This window comes from Cibotium barometz, chromosome 62, assembly GCF_041138505.1.
Source record: "Cibotium barometz isolate CiBa-2024 chromosome 62, ASM4113850v1, whole genome shotgun sequence".
NCBI lineage: Eukaryota > Viridiplantae > Streptophyta > Polypodiopsida > Cyatheales > Cibotiaceae > Cibotium > Cibotium barometz.
This window is the reverse complement of record NC_141107.1, coordinates 15,576,689-15,603,169: the sequence shown is the minus strand read 5'-3', so window position 1 is coordinate 15,603,169 and position 26,481 is coordinate 15,576,689. Positions and strand designations below refer to the sequence as shown.

The following is a 26,481-nucleotide window of genomic DNA, read 5'->3' as shown; positions in this document are numbered from 1 at the left end:
TGACTTTAATGCACAACACGCGTAAATATTAGAGTTTTGAACCCTCGGATTAAAAAAAAAAAGAACAGCTGGGTGAAACAAGTTGACCACATCTCTTTGACTAAACCAGAATGACCCAAAAGACTCCGGATCACCATTCAATCACCATCATTACTGCGCCAATGTAGTAAACACACGTGTCATCTCAAATCCATGGAGCTCGACCATTTTTTCCTTCCCATGCACCACAATTTCTATAATTTCACAATTATTGGTAATGTCTTTAAATAGGCTTCTTAGGTCAGCATCCAAACCTATAAAAAGGCTTTTTTAGGTCAGCATCCCAATTCATGTTATTTGTCCACAGCATCTTAGCTGTTGTAAAGAGTACATTGATTACATTCTGCAAGATTGCAAGAACCGATTCTCAAAAGGTTTACCAAGCCTCGCAAGGCTGGAGTTGTAAGAATAGTATGTTACATCACCATTATATGCATCGTGTTTTATACACCACCACCATACACAGCTTGCTCAACTGTTCAAAAGGTGAGCATCCTCTCATCATCGCTGCTTGAACAAACACATAGTTTGACTGCTTTTTTTGCACAATGTAGATGGGTAGAGATAGCTTCAAAGTCCCAAGCTTTGTAAATGTTCCGTTCAAGAGTCGTCTGCTTGGCATTTTACCCCGATAGTCCCATCAGTTCATCATCATCAAGAATAACCATGTCTCGAGTGGATGGAGCTCCCTGCATATAATTTAAGTTGGGATGATCCCTACCCTTGCATACTTTAAAATTATACAGGAAAAAACAACTAACATCCTCATAAAAAATGGATGCTGAGGCCAATGAGGTGATAGCTCAAGTGGTGGTGGTGTTTGCCTAGGACCAAGAGGTCCTGGGTTCAAAACTCCCCTTGGTGCTTCCTCGATGGCACTGCCTACGGGTGGATAAATAAGCGCCTACGGGCAGTGAAAAATTGGTAACTATGGGAGGATCTTGGGCCAAAGGCCAGTTGAAAAAAAAAAATAAAAAAAATGGACACTAAGCAGCCTGACCTTTTCTTTCTGGTAAATCTCCAGCATTCTTCGATATTGATTGCATGCCTCCGGATTTTGTAGCATCTGTTTCACTCTACTAAGTGCCTCCTCAAAGGCCTCCTCCTTTTGCCTCCTGAAGTTCTTTAGAAAGGAATCGTCATCGCTGTCCTCATTTTCAACATCTTCAGCCTTAAATCCTCGTAACCCTGATCCTTTACGTCGCCATCTTAAAATTGCTTTATCCAACACACCCACTGTCCACAAAAGTTTCTTGTATGTCTTGCGAACTTGATGTCCTCGTACATGAGCCTGAAAAAAAAACTCAGCTCTCTCTCTCTCTTTCTCTCTCTCTCTTTCTCTCTCTCTCTTGAAGACGTAACTTTTGGTCTCATAGGTCATTATGGCCTTTTGAAGACGTTAATATAACATTTCATTTCATTTCATTTCTCTCTCTCGCGCGCGCGCGTACCTTCATGAGCTCATTTTGTACTCACATGATTACCATCGTGTAGGTAGTAGTCTTTTCCTTCACAAATTCTCCCCTCTCCCTCACCCCCCCAACACACACACACACACAAAACACCACTCAGTATTCTCATGGATTCATTGTACTACTTTTGGCCTCATAGACCCATTGGGTTTTTTGAAGATGGTAATATAACTCACTCTCTTTCCCCCCAGTGTATTATGAGATCAGAGGGAGATTCCACTGTCTTTCCAGGAGGGGTTTGGACCTCTCATGAGAATTCCAGACTATCCAGATTAGAGATCCTTGGGGCTTTACCTACTAGAGATCAGGTGTTACTCCACATGAGACAGAGGCAGCCCATGTACACATCCCAGTTACCCATCACGAGCTTCTTTGCACCCACCTCCACAGGCGCCAAAGAGAGCCATCTGAGGATGACCAGCCTATGAGACAGACCAGGCAATGTATACAGGCCCTGAGATTCCCTGGTGTTTCCTTGGAAAGAGCAACTCAGATCCAGAAATCCAAATGGCTGTGACGGAGAGGACCGAGAGTACCATTGCCTTGCTAGCTCGAGCTTCGGGAGATCCTTCAGTGACATTGGAGTGCACCAGCCCGAACTGTGGACATTGACAGCCACTACACAATTACGGATATGGAGCCCATTGCCCCATCAACGACCACCCCCGACGCTTGACCCTGCCACACTTATTGCACCTGTGGACAATCGAGCCTAGGTGTAGCACATAGGGCTTTCTTTGACAATTTTGACAGTGATAGCTTAGTTTTAGTTTAGTTCTTGTTTCATTTTTAGTAGTTACTCATGGAGTTATTCTAACTTTTGGCCCGATAGACCATTGCGGTCTTTTGTAGATGTTAATATATCTTTCTTTCCGAGTGGATACCCAGAGAGGATAGGACATGTAGACTCTATCAGACGGGGGTTGAGTAAGAGGAGCACTATGTTTGCCAGTGCCTAGTCTACAATGAGATCAGAGGGAGATTTCACTCTTTATTCAGAGAGGGCTTTGGACCCTTATCTCAAATCATGGAGTACCCAGATCAGAGGTGCCTTGGACTCTTCCTGCTGGAGCTCAGCTGACATAGAGAGTCACTACTGAGAGATTCTTGTCCCCAATAGCCCTCCTCTTAGCCTACCATCACCAGTCTGTTCCAGCCTGGAGGGATGGATAGGGAGGCACTAGAGCCCATCACAGTGGATATGGGAGCCTGTACCACAGTGCCCCCCTTGCAGCAGGCCCATGGGAGTCACATCAGATCGGGCACGCACACCCTAGAGCGCTAGACGCCCTCATTCCGTCGAAAGCTCATCAGCTCCGGATTCAAGAGATCCGCCCGCCATTGAGCAGCCTTATCCTCACAGCAGACTATTGACATCTCTAGCCTACTTGTATCACCCATGATGGACATCCTGGATGGGCCCTTGCCTAACATTTAGGGTTGATGGACATCCTGGATGGGCCCTTGCCTAACATACAAGGTTGATTGACTGTTTTTATTCAACTCTTCTATATCCCATCACTTATTGCACCCTATACCTGGCATAGTAGGGTCTGGATTTGTCACCTTGTATAATCTCAGACTCTGAGATCTGAACTTTCAGTTTTCAGTTTTAATTTACTGTTGCTTTTTCTTATTTCATCCATGATGAGATTTCATGGACACTATACTATGTACACATCATTTTGGTCTCATAGACCCTTTGGGTCTTTTGAAGACCTTAATATAACTTTCTTTCTTTCTCTCTCTCACGACAGCCTAGAGTATCCTCCCACCGCCTCCAAGAAGAGATTGGGAGAGCTGAGAACATCCCCACGAGAGGAGCAGATATGCAGAGTTTGCAGCATAGAGGAGGTAGAGGACCACACTCACTATATGTTTAGATGCCCAATGTTTTGTGAGATATGGGGGAGATTTCACTACCTCTTCCGGGAGGGTTTCGGACCACTCGCACGGGTGTAGTATGAGCACCATCGATGTCGCGGGATGTACCTGATAGAGCTCAGACGACACACGGATGGAGTATTGAGAGGACAAGCTGAGAGACAATGCCAGCCCCATACAAGACATTGCCCAGAGATCCATCACTGATTTCTTCATGGCATGAACATCCACATCAGCCACCTGCACTGACATTGCCGCATTAACATCAGCTCATACTAGCCATACACATGGGCCATATTCACGTCCCAGAGGAGTCCTAAGTGGGTGGGCCTACTCCATCCTGCGTGGTAGGCGCTTCCAACCTAGTGCACCGAGGATCTCCACACACACACACACAGATCCATGAGATTGACGACTTGACATGCCCTTTGTTATGTACTTGAACACTAATCCCTAACCACGTTGGATTAGGGATTAGTTGGCAGATACTTGGCTAGGACTCGTGGATTAATAAATTAGGCTTAATGGCTGTTTATAGTGTTAGTAGCTATTTGTGGTGTAGTTATCACTATATAAGTGTTAGTATGAGACAATTGTGGGGATGCACCATTGAAGGTCTGGCTTGGAACAAGACAGCAAACATGCTAATGCCGTGCACATGGTGAGTACATTGGTTGGCATGTCGAAGGCCTTCGGGCAGGCTCGGGTGGTATAGGATGCCAAAGTTAGACATGGGTCTATTAGAGATTTTTCAAGGGAAGCGATGTACGCATGTGTGACCCTAGAGTGTGTAAGAATCACAAAAGACAACCACCACATGCTCACACTGAAAACCCAAGTAGGATTATCAAGCAAAGAATGCTAGCATTTTGCTCACTGACTATTGTCGGAAATAATTGGACACAACAACCACATGCTCACATTGAAAACCCAAGTAGGATTATCAAGCAAATAATTCTAGCATTTCGCTCTGACTGATTATTGTCAAAAATACAAAAAACATGGAAAAGTATGAGCATTAAACAACTCGTAACATGGAAAAGTATGAGTATTAACAAACAGTAGGCAAGTACAGTAGCATAGGCAACCACATATGGGATGAAGGAAAACTCAAGACCTTGAGAAAATAAAATAAGATAGATGACTAGGGTTAATTTTAATTAAATTAGATTAAGGTAGTGAGTGCTCAAACTTGCGATGGTTTATACTACCTCATCAGTTATGAGTAAGATGCATGCTACTTGAAATCATGTCTTAAAACAACTATTTAGACACTATTCATGTGATATATATGTATTATTTGTTTGTAAAAGCATGCAAAGGTACCACAGGTACATGGATTGCCAAGTGGATGTCATCTTGGCGGTCGTCCAAGACCTTGACCCACTCCATTGAACATGGGTGTGCCCCTGGCACAACTGGTGCAATGGACAAGGAAGTGACTTCGGTATATTCAGGCAAGGTGGTGCTTGGTGGCTAGATATGGAACTAGACATACATGTGCCGGCACTTAAGTGTGCTAGCTTCTCGGATAGGTGATGACTTGTAGAAGTGGCTCCTAGGATAGTGGGATTTCAGATTGTCATGTGAGCTCCTCTATGCACTGGTCTGCATGGAGATCCAGGAGTGATTGGGCTCAATGGTGCATGTTGTCTTGTCTTAGGATCACGATCATGGTGCATGTTCACCGTTGAGAACACTTGAGCCTTGCAAGATAGAGATAAGGAGAGGAGAATGCAAGGGTCTGCTCCTCAAGCCACTCTTGGTAGAGTAACTCTCTCTTGTGGAGAGCTAGGTTCCTCAACCTTGCCTTCTTTGTTGTCATCACAAAAGAGCTTTGCAAATGGGTGGGGAGGGGTGCTTCTTCACCCCTTGTTTGGCTGTCCATAATGTCAAGTGTGCTATTTACACGGTGTCTAAGCCCACAAGATCGTTTCCCCACTAAGAAGGGGGAAATGTTGGGAAAATCGGAGTTCATGTGTGTGAACACCTCTTAGAGGTGAAAGTGTGAAAGTGTGTGTGAAAGCACTGATGTCATTGGTTTAGCCAAGTGTCATTGCCCCATGAGTAGAGTGTTGACAAAGATAAGGCATTCAGTCTATAAAAAGGCATTGTACTTTGAAGGTTAACATAGCCCACTAGTGTGTTTGTGTGTGTGTAAGCACTGATGTCATTGGTTTAGCCAAGTGTCGTTGCCCCATGAGTAGAGTGTTGACAAAGATAAGGCATTCAGTCTATAAAAAGGCATTGTACTTTGAAGGTTAACATATCAATCATAAGTTTTCATTTGTATGTGCAATCATTTGCTCTACAGTCTATTGAGTTTATTTCTCTCTCTTTCATCTCTCTCCTACTCACACCATGTAACACTTCCACCCTCCATAGTCAATGCTAACCCCACGGCTATGGCTCACAATTGGTATCAAAGCCTCTACACATCAGCCCGCCATTACCACCCATAGCCAATCTATCGGCTTTGAGTACACCAGAGCTAGCCTACTCTCTACTACCTCAGCTTTGTTGCCATGTGCTGCCACCACTGCTGTCGGACTCGAGCAGAGTTAGTGCGGAGATACTGCTAGGCAGAGCGGCACCACCGTTTCTTAGCAACCCCTGAATATGTACAAGGTCCTACATAAAATATATCATTACCAGCGAAGTGCCCAGACTGGTCACCATACTCATGCTGATTATGTTCTCGGATACACAACACATCAGGCCTCATTCTATTTACATAGTGCCAAACATTTATTAGGATCACAAAGGCCTTGAACATTGTAAGTGACACACATTATTGGAATCATTGACATCTCTATCAGAGAAAATAAAAGAAAGCTAATTCACATCCATGCTGTAGTCACCACCAACATCCTGCAATACATGCCATATAACATCATTCTTATCCACAATTTCTCTCTCCTTTACAAACCTCCACTCAGTTTCTCGACACCACATCTGTAAAAGGATTCTGATTCTAGCCTTGTACAGTTTGTGGCTCATTCCAATTTTGGATATGATACGTAGACTGGGGCGACTCCTCAGCTCTTTTCTTTGGAGTCACAAATCCATCTTTATTAGCCTTCCCTTTGACATTTTCCTTTGTGGAAATTGTTGTTTTATTATTTGCCTGAGTTCCATTATGCATGGGGGGCTTACCCTTTAACTTTTCCTGCATCTTAATCCCCAACTCCTGAGATAACTACCTTGTTGACAGGTTGCACAACTTCCTATTTCTGGGGTGGAGATACAACTTCTGGAGGGGGTTGATGTATTACAGATAGACATTGTGAAGCCATGTGCCCAAATTTGTGACATTGAAAACAAGCACCAGAAAACACACCCCAATTAAGTTTGAAATATTTTCTGCCAATGGCTAAAGGCCCAATTCCAGGTCTGCTCACCTCAATAGAAATGTGAGGGATAGTGGGCTTATCAGTATCCCACAGAATACAAAAACGATTTCCAGTTCTTGTGGATCGAGGAGGGCATATAACCTTACCGAGAGCGATGCTGCTATGCCTGGGAAATGAGCCTCGAATTCCTGTGGGAAGTGCGTCACTTCTACCCACACTGGGCATTTATGCTTAATCACATTGGGATAGTCCTTATTAGGTGACCAGGGTAATACATGCACCATCTGTGTGCCATACATCAACGAACGACATATCTAGAAGCATAGTACCATGTACGCTATCTGAGAGAAGCATTTCAAAAAAACCACGAGAGGCCCAATACACCCCATCAACAAAACCACCTTGCAAGACCGATTTCAACGATTGTGCCACTTCTTGAGCTTGAGGCATTTTCCCAAGAAAGAAAATCACCACTGCATTTTCAGAAAAACGCTTGAGAGGGGTGACAATTGAAGGCACCGGAATGTCTCAGTGATGCTCGGGAGCTGGATGTTTCCACTGTTTTCTATTATCCACAAAATCTTCAGCAAGCATGTCATAAACAAACTGCTCTTCAGGAGAAAGAGCCATATCTGAATTGACCAATTTATTTGTACATAGCTGCTTATTTCTGTGTTCTACTTCACGACGAGAGTAAACTTGACTGCTAGAGTCACCCATGAAGAAACACGAACACACAGACACTCTTACACAAACACAGATGAAGACAAGGCAAGAGGATGATCACAAGCAGCAGACACCAAAAGAACAGCCACAAAAGAGGAAAAAGCAGGAGACGATTGAAGGTACAGTAGAAATAGGCCAGGCCGAAACTGTCCACAAAAAACACACCACGAACAGGTAGGATCCTGCCTATGAGGTCAGTGCACACGTGAACACAATCTTTTTTTTTTTGGTGTAACACAATATATTACAAGTGGGAAACCTCCAAGTGGAGGGGAAAACCCACAATCAAAATACAGAAAACATAAGGGAAGTTACAAACTCAGCTGTCCAAGTACAAGACAACTAAAGCTCAAAAGCAGTCAAAGAATACTTGTATGCAAGGGAAGATCTCCAAGGTCAAAAGAATCCCGAAGAGATAAAAGAAGAGATCTCCTGAGGAAAGCAAAACAGGAAATATCTTGTGCGGCAAAGATCAGCTGATCTCTTGTATGATAGATGGGGGAGGCTGATGCAACAACAGTGGGCATTTCGCAAACACATGACCAAACTTGTGACATCTGTAGCAGGCACCCGCAAATACACCCATTTGAGTTCAAAATACTTAGCACCCATGTTCACATTCTCAACCTCTATAGCAATAGAAGGGATAATAGGCTTATCCGTGTCCCACAAGATACAAAATCTGTTGCGACTCCCTGTGGTGGACGAGGAGGGCAAACTACCTTGCCAAGAGAGGCAACAATGAAAGGGAGATCTTTCCGCATATATTCAGGGAGGTTAACCACCTCCACCCACACTGGATAGCTATGACGAATAAGACCCTGGTAGTCTTTCGTAGTGGACCTTGGAAATGCATAAGGTGGTGTAAATACTAAAATTATTGGTTCTTTAAACAATTGAGTATAATGTGTGGAAAGTGATCCAAATCAGATAAAAAATAATACAATATTTAAATGATGATTTCACACCTTGGAACCCATGCCTAGTAATTAATAAAACTACCTTCACATGAAACCTACCTTAATGAGAATATAAAGTGATCTACCACATTCCCACATATTTTCTTATGTGTTTTATAACTCAGAATAGGACCAAATAGGTAGTGACCTCGATAACAAGTGGGGGGTGTTCCCGACACTTGTCTTCCAATGATAAGGCGAATTGTACTAACAATTGGCTTTTTGTTGATGGTGGTAGGTAACAGACTCCTCCTTTCCATTCGTGCTGGCTCCAGTTCTGACTCTTCTTTCAAGATTTGTACTGTGGCCCAGTGATCTACTTGCCTAAGTTGTAAACTTTGGTTGTTCATTATTCCAATTGTACCATTGGTCTTTCTTATCATTTTTTATAATCTTGCATTTAAATTTATGAGACCTTTTGATTCATTATGGACTCTGGTTAGGGTAGTGTTTTAGGGCTTTTTAACTCCTCACACACACACACACAAGGTTGTATAGAGAAGAAAAAGCGAGGAGAAAGCACTAAACAAAGAAAAAACAGAGCAAAAGGAGAGAGTAGATGACAAGCAAGGGTGCTTCAGAACACAAATATGCGTGAGGTTGTGTCAAAGGGGTTGCAAGTCACGTCAAGCACCAACACCATTGAGTACGCGTGTACACACACACGCGCGCGCGCACGCACATATGCGTGCGCAAAGGCACGTACATTAGGCCCATAGGAGATGAGATAGTGGCGAAGATGGGCACTGCAAAAGCGGTAGCAAGCAGAAGGCAGTTCTACAGAGGCGTTTGCGAGCGCACCGCCACCCACACACTTTTTTTAATACATGGTGAAACCACTGATTTTAATTAACTTAATGTAGAACCGTTACCACCCAGAGTGGATGGAAGCTAAAAACAGTGGGAAAACACTTCTAAGATATGCAAAGAAATGTCTCTTATATGATAGGCATCATTCAGAGAGGTATGCAAAGAATGCCTGAAAAATGCATACGTATCTAAGGGGGCATGCATGAAGGTCTGATGATTCCTATCATGCCAGATAGTCCAGAAGGCAGTAAATCTGACCCAAGCAAAGAAAGGGGCATATGCGTCCAACGATGAGGGGAACTTCCCAAAGAGCCAAAATTGCTTCAAGAAACGTTTCGACAGGAAACGAATCTTCAAGCGTGCCGACAATGCCGCAATGAGCTGCCTGGTAACCAAACATTGCCATAATAGGTGTGAAACGGTCTCACTGTAGCAGTGAGCAGCGCACATAGCGCGACGATTCAATACGTCGTTTTGCCAATGTCATCCCCATCGGTAACAACCCGAGCAGACATCTCCACATGAAAACTTTTTGCTTCAAAGGAGGAAGACCATTCTTCCATATACAGCGTAGACACCGAGTCCACCATCTGAGAGGTTTATCAAGTCTCCAAAGCTGAAGCCTGATGGGCATGTTGCTTTATCCACGGTGGGGGAATCAATATTCTACATGCCTTTGCTGCTGTTATTTCCTTCATAGGAATGGTAGTGTCACCAAGCTCTTGCTGATTTGCATCTCTAGCATGGGGGCAAGCAGGAAGGGTTGAAGCAACTCTCGCAGTCTATGCCAAAGTGGTCGGGAGTGCATACCCAAACCATAGTGCCTATTTGCTAACGGAAAAGACATAAAAGAACCATCAGGTTGTATAACATCCTGCACATGTTCGACTCCATTACAGGCTAGAAAGTATGCCTATAAAGTAGTAGCTGTCCTCATTTGGGACAGCTATGAATGTATATTCTCTTCTTTCTAAATGAGACAATGTTTCATAAAATTAAAAAAAGCGCGCGCGCGCGCACGTGTGTGTCGGGGATAAGGCACTGACACCCACATCCACACACACGCTTTTTTTAAATTTTATGAAACATTGTCTCATTAAGAAAGAAGAGAATAAACATTCACAGCTGTCCTAGATGAGGATAGCTACTACTCAGATTAGAAACAATGGGAAAACACTTCTAATTGCTAGAAAGTTAGTCCCCCGATTTGATGAGAATCTCGGAGGGACTGGAAAAAGGCTCTCCGAAAATAAACAAACAACTGGATAGAATCTCCACAGAAGAGCAACTGATTCCGAGCATGATAGATAGTCCACAAAGCCCAGAATTTGGTCCAATCAAGGAAGTCTCTTTAGTTTGGTAGCACACACACCCTTTTTTTTTTTTGTAACACAATATATTACAATTGGGAAACCTCCAAGATGAGGGGAAAACCCACAATCACAATACAAGAAACACAAGGGAAGTTACAAACCTAGCTATCCAAAAGCAGGACAGCTAAAGTTCAAAAGCAGTCAAAGAACACTTGTAGCTGATGCAAAGGAAGATCTCCAAGGTCAAAAGAATCCCTGAGAGACAAAAGAAGAGATCTCTTGAAGAAAACAAAACAAGGAGTATCTTGTGTAGCAAAGATCTGTTGATTTCTTGCATGACAGATGGACCAGAGGGGCCAAAATCTGGTTCATGCAATGAAAGCATCAAATTCTGGTAGACTAGGGGAAATGGTGCCAAATAGCCAAAAGAATTTACCAAAAGTTTTGCCCACAAATCCAACACGGAGGTGTACTGTCAATCTATCCAGAAGTGCACGAGAATGGGGGCAAGACCATAGAAGATGATAGAGTGTCTCATGTGGATGTGAACACCTTCTACAAGACGCTGAAGCAATACATCTTTGAGCCAAAAATTGCCAACCGGTAAGGCACCAATGAGGCATCTCCAAAAGAAGACTTTTAGTTTGAGGGTTAATCTACACTTCTAGTTGTTCAAGAGAGCCACCCTCCACCACCTAGAAGACTTGTCAATGTGCCATAATGAGTTTCCGTGAGCCTGTATCCAAGGAGGAGGAAGAAACAATTTTTATGCATTGGCTGCAGTTAGATTGCAAAGGGGCACCGCACGACAACCTGCATTTTGACTCACCAAAATCCAATCATCCAGGGTATGACTCAATTGTAGAGGAGGTATAGGCTGAAAATCATGCAATAAAGAAGCTATGATTTGCCATATTGGTCTATGATATAAACCTAGCTTGTAAAGGGCCATAGCTTGTAGAAAAGAAAGAACATAACCGTCATCATTCAGTACATCCTCAATATATCTGACTGCTTTGGTAGAAAGGTAATAAGCCTTCCTTGGCTGCAATAGAGCAAGGGGCTGTTGAAATGCATGATTCCAATGAATGCTCTCTCTACGAAGAGAATTGCCTTGATCAGGCGATCTACCAGACCATTTTATTCGAGCCATGAGAGTCTGCCAGTCCTGAATTAGTTTGTGGAGAACGGGCATCCAAAAATGTACCCCTGTAAGCATCCAAATATAACCTCACATGAGCGATCATCCAATGCACAAAAGTTTTAGTTTTCATTGTTGCAACAAGTCTCAATAACATTAAAGTCCAGGGCTGTTTTTGCTCCAAGAAACTTAGAAGAAGAGAAGCTTTCCTTGCAATAGCATGAAAGTGTAAATCGAGTATATTGAGGCCACCATGCATTTTTGGAGTACTGACCAAATGCTTTTTAAGTAGCCTAATGGGTTTTCTATCCACCTTAGTACGCCATAAACATGCTAAGGCTGCAGACATGAAACTATCCAAATCGGTTGAAGACTAGGGAACAAGAGGCAAGTGAAATTGAATGTAAGCCATTATAATGGATTGTACAATTCTCAATCGAATGTGCAATGGCCAGATAAATAATTTCCAATATTGAAGTTTGAAATTGAGCTTATCCAACACCCAGTGTCATTCTCTCTTCAGAGATATTCTAGCCCAGAGGATACCCAAGATGTCTGACTATTTGATCTTGGGAGAATTATCTGGCCTGACAAAAGAATAGAGTGCCAATCACATTTCTTAAGCGGAAGAAGCTTGGACTTAGCAAAATTGATTTTCAAGCTTGCCGCAAGACTAAACAAGTCCAGAGCATCCATAATTATTTTAACATCATCTTGAGTATTCCTTGGAAAGAAAAATAAGTCATCCGCTAAGCTTGACTAACAAAGTGACTCACATCCAAAATCTGTATGCCATGTAGCTTGTTCTGTGCAAGCAGTTTGTCCAATAATCAGAGCATAGGATGAGTAGCTATTGCATAGAGCAATGCACTGAGAGGGCAGCCTTGTCGCATTGATTTGCCCAGAGACCTGAATTTTGAAAGATCCTTGTGTAATATACATCGAGCAGTTCCTCCTTCATAGAGCCAATATAGACAATATTTAAGGCTACTCGAGTTGGGGGAGTTGGAGTGCGTCCCAAACCAGGTCGAGGCTGAGTTGTACTATAAGGGGAGCACCTACCTTGTAGCCTGCTGGCTGGCGTTGTATGTCTTGATGAAGTAGAGACAATTGAGTAGGTTAGGTCCCTTGGGCTGCATGGTTGGCAAACCACCGAGCTCAATCTGCTCTAGGTGGGTGACGACAACGATGGAGCGGTAGCAAGGCTCGGTGTAGTAGAGCAACTTGTGCTCTACTTTGTGTGTGTTCTTCATCAGGCTGTGGATGGTGTGGCCATCGACCTGCTTCATCAAGGCCTCACACAGATGGGAGAGCTGGGTCGTTGTAGAGAGCAAAACGCAAAAGAGAGAGGAGAGACAAGCTGTATAAACTCTGCTCTATACACAAGATTTGATAGACAATGTACAAAAAGGTATGGGGGGCAGGGCCAATATATATGGCCCCAGGCTGCTTGTTGACCAACCCAAAAACAGCCGACAATAGCCAGAGATGCTCACGATCAAACAAATCAGTTGGCCAGAAGAAAGGTAGTCCGCTAGTACCGAGGAAGAAGTTGGGTAGCACCAGTCCAGTCGGCCAGTAGTAGACACAGTCGATAGCCCTCCCACAGCCAGCAACAAAAAATGGAAAAATGAGGAAAAATGGGGGGACACCTAAAATGGGTGGACACACCCACAACAGAGGCCCTGGTGTATACCGTACAGACAAGAGATGACTGCTAACAACAACAACAACTCATATATCTCATGCCACAAAGGTCTATAATGCATACCTAATCCAAAACTATGTCGAGCCATAGGGAAGGACTTATTATTTCCAACCTGGTCCATCACATCAAGGATCTCAATTATGCCCTTTTTTGCCAAGAAGAAAGCTGTCCTTGGTTGTGTGAAAGCCAATGGGCAAGCAAGAGCCGTAGCCCAATATATGCTTTCAACCCTCAGCGAATTCCTTTGCACCATGTCATGGCCATTCCATGTTACATGCTGTAAAACTTTCTTCCAGCTTTGAATAGGTACGTGCTGTATGGGCAGCCACGTATCTTTCCAACAAAACGACCAAACACAACCTCCCAGTGTGTAGTAGTCCAGTCACCAAAGCCTGAGGATCGCATTCTAACACACATGGCCGCTAGCATCTGTGACCAAGGGTGCCGTTGTGCTGCAAAATCTGACAACAAAGTAGCTTTCTGTGCAAGGACATGTATATGTATGTTGAGGATGTTCAATCCACCATGCATACGGGGAGTACATAGCTTTGCCATTGACAATAGTTTGAGTGCTTTCTTATGGTGTTTTGATTTCCAAAAGAACTCTAATATTTCCGACATAAAGGCATCAATCCGATCCCTTGGCCAAAACAGAAGAGGTAAAAAGAACTCAATATATGCAATGAGTATGGATTGCACTATTCTCAGGCGCACATGCAGAGGCCAAGTGGAAAGCTTCTAGTAGTACAATTTCCTTTTTATGCGCTGTAATATCCAGTTTGCTTGTGCATTAGTAGTAGTGTTCCATGCCAGCGTATATCCCAAATGATGCACAATCTGTGAAGGCTCAATTATTTGCCCTGGCCATATATGAGCATGCCAAGCTTCAATTTTTAGTGGCAAGAGTTTGGATTTCCTAAAATTGACTTTGAGGCCTGCTGCACATGCGAAGAGGTCAAGTGCTTCCATTACGGACTTGAGATCATCTGGATGATTTCTAGGCAGAAAGAAAGAATCATCTACATATGCGTGTCCCACAAGTTGATCACCTAATGGCAAAACCAGCCCATGCAAAGTATGTGTGGCGAGAAGGTGATCCATATGTAAAAGCAGTGGATGCGTGGCAATGGCATATAGTAACGCACTCAAGGGCATAGTTGTCACGGTACGAAAATACGATACCGTACCTGAATTTTCGGTACGATATGAAAATTTGGGATACCGTACGATAAAATACAAATTTTTTAAATTGAAGAACACCTACAAACATAGACATTTTCAATTTGGAAGGGTAGAGTCTAGAGAAGTTGTTTCAAACCAAAATTTCATTAAAAACAAGTTTGAAGTGACAAACAAAAGTACATAAAGCATAGAGGTGCGATGCGATCATGCGCGCTAGGCGCGAGTACAAAAAAGTGAGTACAAAAAGAGAGCCAAGGTCCAAGGAGAGACTAGACAAAGGCATCACTATCAGAGCTCTCGCTGAAATCATCCTCATGAGAAGAGGACACATCAGTGGCCTCGCCGAAGTCGCCATCGCTAAGAAGGTTGCCCTCATCATCGAACTCGGGCTCTCTAAGCTCATGTGAGAAGCCAAAGGGAGCATCCTCATCTGCAAGAGCCAGTGTGGAGCTACCCGAACCACGCCGCACATAGGTATGCACTATGTCCCTGGAAGCACCACGAATCGTGCATCCACGGCTTCCTACTTACACTCCTCTACCACTACCTCCACGCCCACGACGAGTGCAAGTAGGTCGTCGATCAAACGACTCAAGCTCTCGATAGATCTCTGCATAGATCCTCTCCTCCTCATCTTGCACTTTGTTAACACTCTCAAGAGTGCTCCCTGTGAGCTTGAATGCATCCACATTCACCTACATTGTACAATGATCAAGTGACAAGCAATGTATTAGAATTTAGTTTCAAATTTCAATAAACATTGAAGTTTGAAATTTGAATGCTTATAACTTTACTTGTCTCGCCGATTCCATCTTTTGCATTGCGCGCACAATGTGCAAGTTAGCATGGCAATACACTAGTCGCTCTAACCGTTGCGTGCTCAAGCGATTGCATAACTTCGTGTGTACAAGTGAGTAGGAACTCCAGTTCCTCTCACATGCACCCGAAGAGTAATCCTGAGCTAGGATTCTCAAAGCCACCTTTTGTAGGCCTGAGAGCGCATACCCAAATGTCTCCCACCAAAAGAGGGGCTTCACAAGCGATTCCCTCTTCCAACACGTAGTAGATGCAAACGCGGCTCCTCCCCTTTGGTCATTGTAGCTTATGAGCTCCTCAAGGAACTTCCCATAGCGATCCTCCGGTAATGCTTTGGGCAAGTAAGCATCTCGGGCTTCAAGTAGCTCCACGTTGGTGAAGAGGGCGGGTGATTTGTAAACCGGATGCAATAATGCGGCAAGACCATGGATAGGTCTTCGCATCCACTTCCATCTCTTCTCCACAATGGCAAACATACCATTGCGCTTCTCCTCGTCGATGGAAGGAGAAGCGTTCAACTCTGCTATGGCCTCTCTCATGAAGTGAACGAGAAGGCCCATGATGGCTCCCTCCATGTCGGTCATCCGCAATACCCTATAGAAGGGTGTGACCGCAATGACAATAGTGCGGACCGACTGCCAAAACTCCTCCTTTAGGCAAAGCCGTTGCATGGCTTTGGCCTCTGCCGATTCTCGCTCATCCCACTCATTCCACATTGTGGAGACCACTGTTTGGCGAAGGGAGGATTTCACATCGTGGAGGCACTCCAAGAGGAGCCACATGTAGGCGAAGAAGGCTTCTTCAATTCCAACTTGCTATGTTCGCGGAACATGGCAAGCACCTTCACCTTTGTGGTGAAGAAGGTGACAATAGAGATAGCTTCGGTCATTACTTCCTTCATCCACACTAACTTGCCCATATCCTCCATGAGCAAGTCAATGCAATGGGAGGCACAAGGTGTCCATACTATGGAGGGATAGTCTTCCTCGAGCAATTTCCCCATCCGACGGCAATTTGAAGCGTTGTCAGTGATGACTTGCACCACGTTCTCCGATCTGACCTACATGTCACAATGCACATGAATGGATGCAATGAGCGTATGCGGTATGAGACTTGAGTCATGACATAGCCACATATCACATATACTAAAGCCTAAACTTTAAACTTAAAGACTTGAGTGCAATTTGAAACTTACCTCCATGATGGCTTGCTTAATATGGCGATATATGAATGCACCCGATGTTTTCCTCCCCGCCTTTCCAAAATCCACGCCCCGTACAAAGTATGTGCCAAGAGGGCAAGAGACAAGTATGTTGATGATGCCTCTCTTCTTCCGGTCACTCCATCTGTCGGAGAGGATGCTACACCCATACTTGGACCATGCCGCCCGCACTGGATTGAGAGATCTATCGATTCTCTCCCTCTCATCCACAAGCCTCTTCGTGCGCATGTCATGATAGCACATGGAATGAGAGATTGCACTCAATAATGGTGCCTGCAATCTCTATATCCCGCTAACCGTTGCCGTTCTCGGAGATGTGATAGAGAAGAAGAGAACCCCCTGGTGGCTTGCCTCATGGGAGACTCAAGCCTTTGTCTCTTTGAGGAGGCGGAGGCGACACCGATGGAGGCGGCGGGGGAGGATGTATCACAGGGCAGGGAAATGACCTCATCATCCGCCCTTGAGCTTCTACCACTATCACGGTGAGCACTCAATCCACCCTTGATCTTGTTGAAGATCTCATCGGATATAGCAAGGGGGACTTCCTTGCATGGCGCAACTTGCCCCCCCACCTGTCCGAGATGTTGGAGAAGCCTAGTAACTTCACTTGTGTATTGTTTGCCACAATACTTACAAGTCCACCTATATGACTTGGACTTTCCATTGGCTTTCTCTACATGGATATCTCAATGTAGTCAGAAGCCTCATCCACATACATACCAAACAATGAAGGAGATAACGGGCAACCTTGCTTCACTCCTATAGTGGAGTGAACCAAAGTAGAGACCCCCTCTGGGGTGCGTACCTGTCCTGCAACCAACTGATCTATATAAAGCCATAATCCCCCATATGAGCTCTGTGGGTACCCCCATCTCCTGTAATCGCCTCATCAATCTGGCTCTCGACACTGTATCAAATGCTTTGCGGAAGTCCACAAAGCTACAATAAATCCGTCGCCCATGCGACCTGCCCTCCTCAATAATGGCCCGTAGAGTCAAGATGTGGTCAAGAGTAGAGAAACCTCTCCTGAACCCTGTCTGTCCCTCTGCTCGAATGCCCTCTCTCTCTGCCCATCTACTCAACTGCTGCTCAAGAATGGATGCATACAATCGTGCTAGTGTGTGACCAATCATAATAGTGCGATAATTCCCTGGCTCCATAGGGTCCCCTGACTTGAAGATAGGCATGATGGTGGACATACTCCAAGTCTCGGGTAAGCCTTCACACAGCACGATTGAACATCACTGCTACAAGCTCTGCCAGCATGTCTCTCGCATGAATAAAGTGCTCAGCGACCAATCCATCATGATCATATGCTCTCCCAGTCTTCATCCTATCAATGGCCTTCCTTACCATCTCTGCGGTAAAGAAAGTACATGTCTGTGGGCATGGTGCTGGCGGGTCAGGAAAAGGTGTCTGTCCAGGAACTGTATATAGAGATGCTGCATAACTACCCCAGACCTCTGTAGAAGTGATGGCCAAAGCAGGGGAGGACTCATGAAACAAACGCCAAGCCTCCCTCGAATCCTGGCTCAAGAACAGCTGGTATAATTCCTGCTCTAGCTCAGCAAGGAAGGCCCGCTTCTTCCTTCGCACAAGGCGCCGGAAGGCAATACGTGACTGTCGGTGAGTAGTGACTCCCAAAGCAACCTCCCGCTGCAATTGGGCTCTTGTCTCTCTGCACTCCTCATCATACCAGCTGTTCTTGAGAGACGGCCCACGCGGGAGAGAGTGGCTTGAAAGTTGAGAGTTGAGAGAGAGAGAGAGAGAGAGAGAGAGAGAGAGAGGGGGCTTGATAGTCACTTGAGCAATGAGAGCCTTGAGGGAAGCTTAGGGGGTGGGCATTTTATAGGAATGGGCCATGGCCCATGGCCCATGGCAATGGGCATAGCAAATGCCAAAACACATGCCGTAAGGGCCACAAGGCAAGCCGAAAACGGCCCATAAAACGGCGTAGGAAACGGTCGCAAATGGCTAGCTACAACGGATAGAAACGGCCATTTCGTACCGTATGATATCGTACGGTATCGTACCGTACGAACCTGTTTGTACCGGTACGAGAAACAACTATGCTCAAGGGCAGCCTTGGCGTACCGATTTGCCTAAGCTCCATGCCTTTGTGAGTTCTCTATCCACAATGCTCGATGCCCGACTATCTTGATAAAGCCAATAAACAATATTTCTCATTTTGCGACCACGAGAAGGTGATCCATATGTAAAAGCACTGTATGCGTGGCAATGGCATATAGTAACGTACTCAAGGGGCAGCCTTGGCATACCGATTTGCCTAAGCTCCATGCCTCTGTGAGTTCTCCATCCACAATGCTCGATGCCCGGCTATCTTGATAAAGCCAGTAAACAATATTTCTCATTTTGCGACCTCGAGAAGGTGATCCATATGTAAAAGCAGTGGATGCATGGCAATGGCATATAGTAACGCACTCAAGGGGCAGCCTTGGTGTACCGATTTGCCTAAGCTCCATGCCTCTGTGAGTTCTCCGTCCACAATGCTCGATGCCCGGCTATCTTGATAAAGCCAGTAAACAATATTTCTCATTTTGAGACTGAAGCCCATATGGCACATGGTTTCTTCCACAAAGTCCCATTGGATTGTGTCAAAAGCCTTTTCAATATCTATTTGCATCAAAAGCACATCTTGTTCTGTGTATTTAGTATACTCAATGCCAATATACGCATTTGCAATGTTGTCCGTAATGTGTCTGCGAGGCACAAACCCATATTGGGCCGGACGCAAACCAATAAAGAGAGAGTCCTTGAGGCGATTAACCATCATTTTTGCAACCAATTTGTATACCACTGGCATGAGTGTGATGGGTCTCCAATATGCAAAAGACTCACACAAGCTCTTTTTAGGAAAGAGTTTTAACATTCCGTCTTTCTAGGAAGACAGCAATTCCCAATTTTCCCATGCAAAATTTATCATATATAGCAACGGCACTTTCAATTGGTCACAAAGAATTCCACCGTTAGTCCATCCCAACTGGGGGACTTTCCATCTCCCCATGTCATGCAAAGCCTGCTGTAATTTTGGACAGCGTTGGATGTACATGAACCAATAAGGCTTTCCTAGCTACCTGCATTTGCAGCGAAGGGGGTTGCGGGGCAGCAAAGAATGCTACAAAGTGAGTTGCATATGCATATGCAAGTTCTTGTTTTGTGGATGTCCATCTTCCTGTGTTTTAACCCTCTTAATGTTATCTTTTTGTCGGGCATGATGAAGCTGTCGGAAGAATTGTTTAGAGGAGCAGCCCTTATCCCGCAAGCATTTCTCCTTGGCTCTCACTTTCCATGTTTCTAGTTTTCTCTTGTCATTTGTAGCCAATTGTTCTTTAGCAATACAAAGAGCTTCTTCCTCAGCGGGTTGTAATGGGCATGCATCGGCCAATTCTTGCAAGACTTGACATTTGACTTTGGCTACTGTTACCATTTGCCTTTGTTCATACAAGAAGCTTTTGGCATAATCTTGAATAACAGCTTGCACACGGATCACAAATCTATACTATGCAACATCTGGATTTTGAAACATCTGAGCGGCTAGCGGAGGTATGATATCCTTCATCAGATAGCTATTGTTTATTTGCAACAGGCGTTTGTTATACAAGGGCATATCATCTATTGGCAGTCCAAAATAGAGACCCATCCATAGTGGAGCATGATCTGATAGTTGCGATGCATGGTCAATCCACATTTTGCAAACAAAATCATCATACTGATTTGCATTTAACAAGTACCATCTATCCAACCTAGCACGGTAAGAGAATATGGCCGAATGCAAGAAAGTGTAACAAGCATCCTTTGTCTGACATGTGGCCATAAATCTAGTGCATGTATTTCACCAACCATGTTTGCCCAAGCAACCTTTTCCAAAGCCAGCATATGTGAGTGCCCCGAGGAATTTATCTCCCAACGAGGGTGCATTATTGAAATCACCACAGATAAGGCATTGTGCAACCATGGATAAGTTCTAATTTCAGCCCATAAGGTAGCCTGCTTGGCTAACGCTGTGTGTGCATAGACTGTAGCAAACTCAAAAATTTCCCCGTGTAACAAACATTGTACAACCAACCAGTGTCTAGCTGGATCATTGAATGCAAGAGTTGGGTGTAATTCATTTCGGACCATGATAAGCACACTGGAGTAATCCCCTGTGCTTGCATAAAATATACTATATCCGGCAAAGCAACCCAATTGACCAATAAATTCATGTTGATTGTGCTCTTGCAAAGATATCACATCTGGCATCATGCTAGCAATATAAGACCATAAAAGTTGCCATTTTTCAGGTTTGCACAACCCACGGACATTATATGTCATGCATTTGATTGTGCGGTGTATGTACAAGGTGATGAAACTATAATTACCGGACATCAGGCAGTGTTCATGGGAACATCACCCAGATCCAAAACATCATTACCAAGATCATCTTGAAAGTAAGCATCAGAATGCTCCCCAAGATAGGACTGCTGTCCTGAAAGTGTGAGGACATCCTTATCTGTGCCTTTTGCAAATTTTGCCCAAACATCAGCAATGGTTTTACCATCATCTCCCTTATTCACATAGACATTTGGTTGCTTGCCATCAGACATTGGAACCATATAGTTTCTTTCAATTATTGGTCGCTTTGCTTTAAGAGGCTTTTTTGGCAAGGTCCAACCCTCCAAAGCCTCTGAAACCTACATTTTGCCCTTTTGTTTTTTCGAGGTAGATGCCAGAGTTACTGGCTAAGAAATTGAGACTTGCTTTCCTTTGCCTTTTTCATTTACATTGTTTTGAGTTTGTGTAACATCTGGCGATTTAGCCTTCTAGTGGATATTGTGCCTTGTTGTAACAAGATCTGGCTCTTTAGGGATAACCAAAGGAGGCGGCTGCAATTGCAGTTCGGGACATTCTGACTGCATTTGTCCAAATTTCCCACTTTAGAAACATGCGCATGCAAATTTTCCCCATTTTAATTTGAAAGGCCTTTCTCCTATCACAGGGTTCCCCGAGTCAATGACAGTACTTGGAAGGGTGGGTTTGTCAGTATCCCACAAGATGCAAAATTGGGGGGGGCAAACTACTTTCCCCAATCCTACTCCAATTCTAGGAAGCAAGTGTCTCCATGTGTGGGGAAAGACGACAACCTCGACCCATACCGGGAATTTGTCTTATCAAACTTTGAAAATCCCTCGTGAGTGACCAAGGCAACACATGCACCATAAACACATGCACCATCTGTGTGTTGAACATAAGAGAAGACATTTCCAACAGCTGATTTTTTGTATCATTGTCCGAAAGCAAGACCTCATAAAATCCGCGAGCACCAAAGAAAACTCCTTGCACAGCATGCTTTTTCAGGATGGAGATTATCCACTGAGCCACATCTTGGGCTGAAGGCATCTTGCCAGGGAAAAACAAAATGACTGCATTTTGCATATACTGCTTCATTGGGTCCATGAAATCCTGCGCTCGAATTTGAAATTTTAGGTTTGGCAAGGGACCCTCCCATGTCTTCCTTGCTTGAGCAAATTCTTCTGACCAACTCTCATGCAAACATTGGCCATCTTCATCTACCCGATTCCCCATGTCTTGCTTGCATTTGTAGGAGAAAATCCGCTCCGAAGAAGAAGTAGACATAAAAGGGAAACTTATGATTGTTGCCTGAAGCGGACGTTGACTGGGTTGCTAATGATATTGGGACGAGAACACAAGACGGTTGATCGAAGACGAAACACACACACACACACACGCGCGCGCGCACACACACACACACACACACACACACTTTTTTTTTGTAATATCCAGTGCAGTATATTTATATGCTCATAAATTTACAAGATGGGAAGTCTCCGAAATGGAGAGTATCCCAAATGTCAGAAACATAAAGAGAAAAGCTCTAAGCAAGAAGCATCCATATCATCCTCATGGCAGGCATCATATAAGGATTGCCGTAATAAGGCTCGGAAGGATTCATATGACTGGTGATCCTGCCGATCCAAGTATGCCAAATTATGCTCATTCCAAATTGTCCAAAGAGCCCAATATCTCACCCAAGAGAGAAATAGTGAGTATTGGGACAAGGACCGCATAAATCTGCCAAAAAGCCAGAAATGTTTCACAAATCTGTGACTCGGGAAACGGAGCCGAAGAAAATCTGAAATTCTCCTGAGGAGGATACTGGAACAAGGGCAGTGCCAAAGCAGATGAAGAACAGTCTCTGAGGGAGCCTGACATCTTAGACATGTCGAAGGTGCAATGTGACGTTTAGCAAGTGTGACCCCCACTGACAATGTGCCTGTCAAACATCTCCAAAGAAAAAGTCTTTGTTTCAATGGCATTTTACACTTCCACAACATCCGGAGATTCTTCCGCCACCATGAGAGGGGCTTCCTTATATGCCACAGAGAATTAGCATGTTGGTGAATCCATGGGGGAGGTTGAAGAAGCCTGTAGGCTTTGATGGAGGTTAGGGCAGGAAGGGGAATAGGATGAATGCATGTAGTAGATGGCTGCAATTGCCAATCCATAAGCCTGTCTGTGTCAGCCACAGGTGGAATAGGTAAAAAGGGACGCAATAAATCAGCAATTTTCTTCCATATCGACCTATGATGCATTCCCAATGCATAGGAAGCAGTGGCCTGAGGAAAGGATAAGACATATCCCCAATCATCTACCACATCATGTATGTACCTAATTCCCAATTTCATAAGATTGTATGCCCGAACGGGTTCCTGTAAAGCAAGTGGAGTGTCAAAGATGGCACTCCAATGAATACTTTCTTTCCTCATCGAGTTTGTCCCCAAGCAATTATCAGGAGCCCATTTGATCTTAGAGAGAACTTGTTTCCAGTCAAGTATGAGGGCAGTAGAGAAAGGACAACCAGGTATCCTCCCTACAAATCTCCCAATAACAACCTCCCAATGATCCATAATCCAATGACCATAAGCATAAGTCCTCATGTTGACACACATGGATGCTAACATACAAGTCCATGGCTGCTGTTGACGGAAGAAAGTATGCAACATTGTAGCCTTCCTTGCAAGTACATGATATCTTATATTGAGGACATTAAGTCCACCATGCCTCCTTGGGGAGCACACCATTTCCATCTTCATCAGTCTCAATGCTTTCACAGCAGTTTTTGTCTTCCATAATATCTCCATAGCTTGAGACATAAAAGCTGAAATATCCCTGGAGGACCAATGCAGCAAGGGCAAATAGAACTGGACATAGGACATCACAATGGATTGTACTATTCTGAGCCTGACATGAAGAGGCAAAGTAGAAATCTTCCAGTATTCCAGTTTATGTTGAAGTCTTTGGAAAATCCATTTTAACTGCTGCTGCTTTCTGGTGATATGCCATCCTATGGGATATCCCAAATGCCTGACCATATCTCTGGAATGCACCACCTGACCCGGCCAAAGAATAGAATGCCAGTCACATTGTTTCAGGGGGAGTAATTTAGATTTGTCAAAATTGACATGCAATCCCGCTGCCAACCCATATAAAGAAAGAGTGGCCATAAGCATGCGAAGTTCCTGAGGAGAATTCTGTGGCATGAAGAAGGAATCATCAGCATATGCTTGTGCCAAAAAAGATGTAGCCCCTGGGATTTTAAGACCAGTCATGTGTCCTGTGTTTGTAAGATGATCAAGATACATCAAAAGAGGATGGGTCGCAATGGCATAGAAGAGAGCACTAAGAGGGCAGCCCTGTCTAACTGATCGACCCAATATCCATGACCGAGACAGATGGCCCCCAAGAATGCACTGAGCAGTAGAGCCAGAATAAAGCCAGTAAACAGCATTTGCCATCTTGGGACCAAAGCCCAACTTTGTCATGATCTGAGAGATGAAATCCCATTGAACATTGTCAAATGCCTTAGCAATATCCACCTGCAATATAAGCACATCTTGATGCGAATACTTAGCATATTCAATTGCAGTCAAGGCATTGGATATATTGTCATGGATTTGTCTTCGCGGCACAAACCCATACTGATGAGGATGAAGTCCTGCATGCAAAATCCTGTGAAGCCTATGTACAATCATTTTGGCAATAAGTTTGTAAAGTACAGGCATCAAAGTAATAGGCCTCCAGGCCACATTGATCATTCGCAAAAGGACCTCTTTCAAATCATCCCAAAAAGAAATATAAAATTCCACCGTAAGGCCATCCCAGCCAGGGGACTTGTATTTGCTGAGGTGGAACAATGCATTATCAAGTTCCGTGTCAGTAAAAGGCCTCTCCAAGGTAAGAGCATCATCCATTTCAACTATTCCAGAAACATATTGAAGAAATTCAGTCCTGGCATCAGTCACTTGATTTGATGGGGAATCAGGAGCAGAAAACAATTTCTGGAAATAATTGTGGCATTCGTCTTGGAGATCAGAGAAAGAGTGAGTCCAAGAGCCATCCATTTTCCTAACCCTTAGACATGAATTTTTATTTCGAGTAGCATGCAAGCCCTGGAAAAAGGATTTTGAAGAGCAGCCCTTATCCATGAGGGGCTTCATTCTTGCCCTAATCTGCCATTTGTGCAATTTCCTCTGATCATTAACAGTAAGTTTAAATTGTGCATGTGAAAGGGAATCCTTTTCTGAATCAGAGAGTGGCCTTGACTGAGAAAATTCAGTCAACTGTTGTGCTGTCCTTTTTGCCCATTTAACCTCATTCCTCCATTCTGTCATATACCATTTGCCATACTCCCTAATGACATTCTGCATACGAGAGACGAAGCTGTCCCAAGCATAATTCATGTCCTCCTGGGCATGAACTGGCAAAGGATGAATAGCAAATCTGATCATTTGCTGAAAGTTGTGATGTTGGAAATAAGCCCGATTAACATGCAATAATCTACTGGAGAGAAATGGCAAATCATCCAGAGGCATGCCAAGCTGCAAATTCATCCACAATGGAGCATGATCTGACAAGCCCAATGAGAAATCTATAAGGAGATGAGGGCTAAAATATGCAAATTGTTGTGGATAAAACAAATACCATCTGTCAAGTCTTGCCCAATACGTAGTAAGTGCATTATGATGAAAAGTATATCCGGGGACTGACACTTGGAGAAGTACCCATAAATCTTTAGCCTGCACAGAAAGAAGCATGTGATCCCATTTCTGCCTTTCCAATGATAGCATATGAGATCGTGAAGTGGTATTATCTCTAGGCAGAGGGGAATTATTAAAATCCCCACAGATGAATGCATTGGATCTCCATGGATATCTGCATAAAGAATCCCACAAAGAATGGCAGAGGTCTGGGAGGCATAGACTGATGCAAACTCAAAAATATCACCATTGACATTTCATTGTATGACTATCCATCTGCCACTACTGTCATTGAAGGCCAACTGAGGCTCCAACTCATGTCTAACCAGTATGCATACACCTGAATAGGTAGCAGTACCAGCATAATATATATCATAGCCGCGAAAAAAACCATGATGTCCGGCCATGGAGTGTTGATTATGCTCTTGCAAACAAACAATATCTGGCTGCATTTTATGTACGTAAATCCATAAAAGCCTCCACTTTGAGACATTGCAGAGGCTCTGTACATTGTATGTAAAGCACTTAAGTGTTTGAAGCATGAAAAGGTATGTACAGTAGAGTTTGAGGATAAGAACCAGACATCAGAGAGGCTAGGCCTCTGCCTGCATAGGTTGCATGCCTTCATTACCCATGAAAGACATAGCATTTTCCCCTTCTTCTGAATCACATATGGGGATGCCCTTCTTCAGTACGCCCACCCAATTTTGAAGGACAGGAGCAGAGGCTGAAGTAGAAGTTTGTCTTGGTGAGGGAGAAGAAGCATCCCATTGACGAGATTGAAGGGGGCGTTGCTT

General features: G+C 44.1%; 1 protein-coding gene across 6 annotated transcripts in view; it reads right to left on the bottom strand.

Moving 5' to 3' along the window:
* The window catches only part of LOC147604177 (calmodulin-binding transcription activator 3-like), a 162,936-nt gene continuing 136,455 nt past the window's right edge, over positions 1-26,481 (bottom strand). For all 6 annotated transcript variants that reach the window (XM_086795557.1, XM_086795559.1, XM_086795558.1 and 3 more), the window contains exons 12-13: positions 1,040-1,330; positions 1-728 (exon numbers count right to left, since the gene is read on the bottom strand). In XM_086795557.1, the coding sequence (XP_086651683.1) occupies positions 663-728; positions 1,040-1,330 (357 nt within the window). In that variant the 3' untranslated portion in view covers positions 1-662. The remainder of the gene's footprint in view (positions 729-1,039; positions 1,331-26,481) is intronic.